At 30.8% G+C, this 6,238-nt stretch overlaps 1 protein-coding gene across 3 annotated transcripts in view; it reads left to right on the top strand.

Annotated features, from left to right (window-relative positions):
- The window catches only part of LOC119662040 (E3 ubiquitin-protein ligase Su(dx)), a 33,351-nt gene extending 30,080 nt beyond the window's left edge, over positions 1-3,271 (top strand). For all 3 annotated transcript variants that reach the window (XM_038071579.1, XM_038071580.1, XM_038071581.1), the window contains exons 5-8: positions 62-527; positions 589-1,435; positions 2,638-2,836; positions 2,914-3,271. In XM_038071579.1, coding sequence (XP_037927507.1) covers positions 62-527; positions 589-1,435; positions 2,638-2,836; positions 2,914-3,183 — 1,782 coding nt within the window. In that variant the 3' untranslated portion in view covers positions 3,184-3,271. The remainder of the gene's footprint in view (positions 1-61; positions 528-588; positions 1,436-2,637; positions 2,837-2,913) is intronic.
- Positions 3,272-6,238: the final 2,967 nt, after the last annotated feature.

Raw genomic sequence — 6,238 nt, forward strand, 5'->3', positions numbered from 1 at the left:
AATGTTAAAATAATAATAAAAAAAAAAAAAAAAACTAATTCAATTCTTTCCTAATTTATAGGCCGCGCAAGTAGATGATGAACCTTTACCTGCCGGTTGGGAAATACGCTTTGATCAGTATGGTCGTCGTTACTATGTCGATCATAATACTCGTTCAACGTATTGGGAGAAACCAACTCCCTTGCCACATGGTTGGGAAATACGAAAAGATCCACGTGGTCGTGTATATTACGTTGATCACAATACACGTACCACCACTTGGCAGCGTCCAAACAGTGAACGTTTGATGCATTTTCAACATTGGCAAGGTCAACGTGCGCATGTTGTCGCACAAGGTAATCAACGTTTTCTATATTCACAACAACAACAACAGCCAACAGCTGTAACTGCTACTGTAACACAAGATGATGAAGATCAATTGGGCCCATTACCTGATGGTTGGGAAAAGAAAGTGCAATCCGATAATCGCGTTTACTTTGTTAATCACAAAAATCGTACTACACAGTGGGAAGATCCCAGAACACAAGGTATATAAAATTAAATTAATTAATGTAATTAATTAATTATTGTGTTTGTTTATTCTTATAGGTCAAGAGGTTAGTTTAATAAACGAAGGACCATTACCTCCAGGTTGGGAAATTCGCTATACATCGACGGGTGAAAGATTTTTCGTGGATCACAACACACGCCGCACTACCTTTGAAGATCCACGACCAGGTGCACCTAAAGGTGCTAAGGGTGTATATGGTGTACCACGCGCTTATGAACGTTCCTTCCGTTGGAAACTTTCACAGTTTCGTTATTTGTGCCAGAGTAATGCGTTGCCGTCACATATTAAAATAACAGTTACTCGTCAAACACTTTTTGAGGATTCATACCACCAAATTATGCGTTTGCCTGCCTATGAGCTGCGTCGACGTTTGTACATAATCTTTCGTGGTGAAGAGGGTCTCGATTACGGTGGTGTTTCGCGTGAATGGTTCTTTTTACTATCGCACGAGGTGCTGAACCCAATGTATTGTCTCTTCGAGTATGCAAACAAAAATAATTATAGTCTTCAAATTAATCCCGCCTCGTATGTTAACCCTGATCATTTACAATATTTCAAATTTATTGGTCGTTTTATTGCGATGGCCTTATATCATGGACGTTTCATATATTCTGGCTTTACAATGCCATTTTATAAGCGCATGCTTAACAAAAAGTTGACTATCAAAGATATTGAAACCATTGATCCTGAATTTTATAATTCACTTATTTGGGTACGTGACAATAACATTGATGAATGTGGACTGGAATTATGGTTTAGTGTAGATTTTGAAGTGTTAGGACAGATCATACATCATGAACTAAAAGAGAATGGTGAAAAAGAGCGAGTAACTGAGGAAAACAAAGAAGAATATATAAGCCTCATGACTGAATGGCGTATGACGAGGTACGTATTTTATCAAGGAATATACTGAATATATTTTATACATATATAATTGTTGGGTAATGTTGAGTTTATTTGTTGTTAGAATTATAAATGCTTTAGTATCACAAATTACATATAATATACATTTGACTTTGCGAAAATGATTTGATATCAAATCAATAATTTTTATAGTTTTATAACAGTAAAATAATAAACAATAACAATTATTTATTGAGGTAATTATTGTCACGTTTAAATGGGACTAAATATTGAAGGCTAAAATCTTTTTAGTGATTTCGAAACGTCACTTTAATATTAGTTGTGATTATCTACTGTTTCTTATTATGAAAACGCAGAAATTTGGTGAATGTATATGATGAGTATTTATAAATACATTTATGCGTTTCTGTCGATAAAAGCTATAGTTAACTCAGATAAGTCAGCGGTTAGGAAAATAGAGCGTTAGAGATGGAATTTTTTCTAAAAACAAATGTTTGGAAGATAATAGGTTAGGTTAGGTTAGGTAATATCGGTGATCGCAAGGGATTCATTTAGGCCTATAAGTCCATTGTGTTACCTTATAATTAAAAATTCAAGAGTTAGAATCCCTTAGAACCTTTGGCAAAGCTTATAATCTTATTCAGATGGAAGCCTTGCAGTTCTTCAAGCTTCTTAAAAAAGAGAGCCCCTAAAATAATAAAGTGGTGGCACGCACGTGGAGGACAGAAGCAAAGTAAATAGAAGGTACTGTTATCGTCCTCTTCATATCTGGGGCAGATATGGTTAAAAGTGAAATTCAGTCTCTTAACATGGTTACCTAACATACAATGACCTGTAAGTAAACCTACTACAAGACTGATATCTCTATGGGGCATTTCAATAAGACAGTCTGATTTTCTTTTATTGAGTCATGACCAATTGTATACAGGTGCCTGCATATCGTTGAGTCTTTCCATCTCTAGTTAAATATAATTAGTTATTATTCAATAAACAGTGTTATTATTAGTTATTAAAATAAACAGTGTTCCCTAATACAGGTCACTACAGGAGGCATTATGGTATATCAGAAATGAGAAAATTCAGAAAGAAATCCACGTATCTATGGAGTTATAAGAAACTAGAATTAATGTTAGCAATTTTTTAGCAGCCAGAATAGATGTAGCTTTTACGAATAGATCTTGAGTGTCTGTCAAGATTTTATTTACATTTTTCTTTTATTACAGAGGAATTGAGCAGCAAACGAAAACATTCCTCGAGGGTTTTAATGAAGTTGTTCCGCTCGAATGGTTGAAATACTTTGATGAGCGCGAATTAGAATTAATATTATGTGGCATGCAGGATGTTGATGTCGACGATTGGCAACGCAACACTATTTATAGACACTATAATCGTAATTCTAAACAAGTTGTTTGGTTCTGGCAGGTAAATAATAATCTCTAGTATTTATATACTATTTATTTGTTGCACTTAATATTTTTTAAATTTTATTATTATTTCAGTTTGTACGTGATACAGATAACGAAAAACGTGCAAGACTATTACAGTTTGTTACTGGCACATGTCGTGTCCCTGTTGGTGGTTTTGCTGAGTTGATGGGCTCAAATGGACCGCAACGATTTTGCATCGAGAAAGTTGGCAAAGAAACGTGGTTGCCACGTTCACACACCTGCTTTAATCGTTTGGATCTGCCCCCATACAAAAGTTACGATCAGCTTGTAGAAAAACTTACGTTTGCCATCGAAGAGACTGAGGGTTTCTGCCAGGAATAAAGTTGGCCGACTCTATTTGCTTGGATGTGATAGACTTTCGGTTAATATATATTTATATAAAAAACTACGAAAGTTGGTTTCTTTGCGCTTATCAAAAAAACAAAAAAAGAAAATTAAAAGCAAATTATTAATTATTTTTTGTTAAATTATTATTTTTAAGTATATGCGCGGCTCAACTATAAAACAAATTTATTTAATATGTAAAAATTTATATATATATATATATATATTTGCTTATATATATGTATATATATATATATACTTTGTGTTTTTGTGCATTTAAAACTGCACAATAATTTTATGTAATTTTAAAAGACAAAAATAAGTATTTTATTTATAGAAAATTTGTTATAAATATCTTGCACAGCCTCTGCAAAGAAGTATATGTAATAAAACTGTTTGTTGTTTTCTTTTATATTTTATATTATTTAATAAAGCATACATACATAAATATATACATGAAAACTAAAAGAATTGTGTACACATATTTATTACAAGAGTTAATTTGTTATTTTGTCATATTATTTTTGTGATAGCAAGATAAGCTAAAACTGCAATGGCAAAATAAAAAAAATTATAGGAAATTAAATGTTTCTCTGTGAATATTTAGAAGATAGAATGAATGATATATGTAAATATTTTTGAAATTAATTTTGATGAAAGATTTTAAATAAAATACATTTAGGGTCAAATTATAATTATAACAAAAAAGCAAGATAATTCTAATTCAGTGCTTTTGTTAAGTATTTATATGAAAGTCTGTGGTCACCTGATGGCAAATAATTGCCTAAAGAACATAATGTTTTTTAAATTAAGTTTGTTATGTTAATTACAAATTTATAAATATTTCGTAAAAATTTACTTAAATTAAAATATTTCACATAGCAAACAAATATTATGTCTCGAAGGGGCTAATCTATTTATGTGTAACCGTAGTCAAATCAAACTAAGCAAAAAAGTAAGTTAAACTACTTAGGAAAATGTGTTTAAAATATGTTAAAAGTTATATATAAAATATAATAATCCAAATAAATAAAAAATGACTTTAAATTAAAGAGAAAATAGTTTATTTAAATGTTAATATAAAGCAACTAAATGAAACACCGTCAGAAACTTAGTACAGTAAGATAGTAAAGTATGAAATATATAACGAATACGAGGAGAAATATAATATCTGATTATTAGCACATTAACCAAGAAACAAATTAATATATCAATAATAAAAAAATAAACAGTTGTTGAAGTGGTTAAAAATGGCAAAAACAGTTTTAATTCAGTTGAAATGTAAATGTATGATGTGTTTCTAAAAGCATGAACTAACGAAGAAGGAATATGTATCTCAAGATATAGAATAAAATCGGAATCACTATAATAGTAGATAAACATTAAAAAATATCGTTGTTTTCTTATTTATTGAAAGTGAGACGTTAAAACCGATTCTGGTATTAACATCGCATTATTGTATATATTTATTTAAAGTAATACACATAATTACTTATAGTCGTGTATTTATTTGTTGTACATACACTATTACACAAAATATACTCAGAAAATTTTATCGAATATTTTAATTTTAAATCAAATAATTCTTTTTAGCTGATCATACAGGTGTTTCGAATGTCGCCAAAAATTGAAGTCTATTAGTTTTTAGCAGGCATGGAAAGGGGTGGGGCGGGTTAGCTAGAATCACCCAAAGTGAATCGAAGGACTATATTTATAGTTAGGTATATTCGTTATTAATACAACACGACTGTTAAGTAAGATAAAAATATTCAGGGAGCACACGCCTAAAGTAAATTTCTGGCTAAAGCTTGCGTCTTTGAAAACATCTATAAATTTATATGTTTGTGTATAATTTTTAGACTTGAAGTCTTTGCAAATGAATTCTTTAAAATTTGAACCACGGCTTCTAGTATTTAAAAACAAAGCCAACATATATCTCATTATTATTATAATTATTAACATGTTTAGAAATAACATTTATGAATTGAGTCTAATCACAAGAGATCTCCAATTACTACGATCGCGCGGTATTGTTTTTAGCTTAGTTCTTAGTTCTTCTTCATGTTGTCTTCGGCTGACCGCGATTTCCCTGTGATCTTACCTGCGGATCCCACTCGAGTGCAGCATAAACAATTTTCGTGTTTGGCTTTGCGTTGGCTTGAGTATGCTCCAGCCATCCGTATTTCTTCTAAATTATTTCATAATCGATTGGCTATTGGTTATTCGTGTCATGAAGCGTTCATTGCTAATAGTTCATTGTCATATTCTTAAAATCTGACGCAGACATTTATTTACAAACGTTTACAACTTATGAGTGATAGCTGTAGTCATATAGCAAGAGTTAGATCCATACAGTAAAACAGATTTGCCGCAGGCGTTGAAAGTTTTGATTTTCGTTTTAAGATGGATACTAGAAGATTTCCAAACATTTTTATGATTGGAGAAAGCCTCCTTCACTTTACGCAGCCGTAATTAGCATTATTCAGATTTCAAATTTTTATGCTCTTTCTGATAATAACCAGAGAGGCATGTTATGCAAACAGTCAAAACACAACAGTAAAGTAAAGTAATATTTTTGGGTGTGAATTGCACAGAGAGCGCGTCACAGTGACTAAGTTTAATAGAGATTCTCACTAGCTCCTAAAATTAATTTTCGACATATGTTTCTTGGTAGCTTTTACTCATAATTCTTTCTAGAACAGCGTTTTTCTTTATGCTTTTGTGGAATTTTTTTTTTCAAACTAATCGACCCTACTAATGTATATATATATCTGCATCGTTTGAAGGTGTCTTATTATTTCTAAACTTTTGCGAAAATTGCACGCTTTTAATCTTTTAAAGATTAAAAATTAGAGTATATACTGACTTATAGCGTTAATCGTTACTATTATTGTTAAAAATGTCGTCATATCATGTCATATAAGTACACCGTATATAATCTATTATTAATAAAGAAAATATATAAATTATTAGATTTTATAATACTTTTTATTTCAACAAAAAATTTTAATCATCAATCAAATAATTATTTTTATATAATCCAACAATATCA

The sequence above is a fragment of the Teleopsis dalmanni genome, chromosome X (assembly GCF_002237135.1).
Source record: "Teleopsis dalmanni isolate 2A chromosome X, ASM223713v2, whole genome shotgun sequence".
In the NCBI taxonomy this organism is placed as follows: domain Eukaryota; kingdom Metazoa; phylum Arthropoda; class Insecta; order Diptera; family Diopsidae; genus Teleopsis; species Teleopsis dalmanni.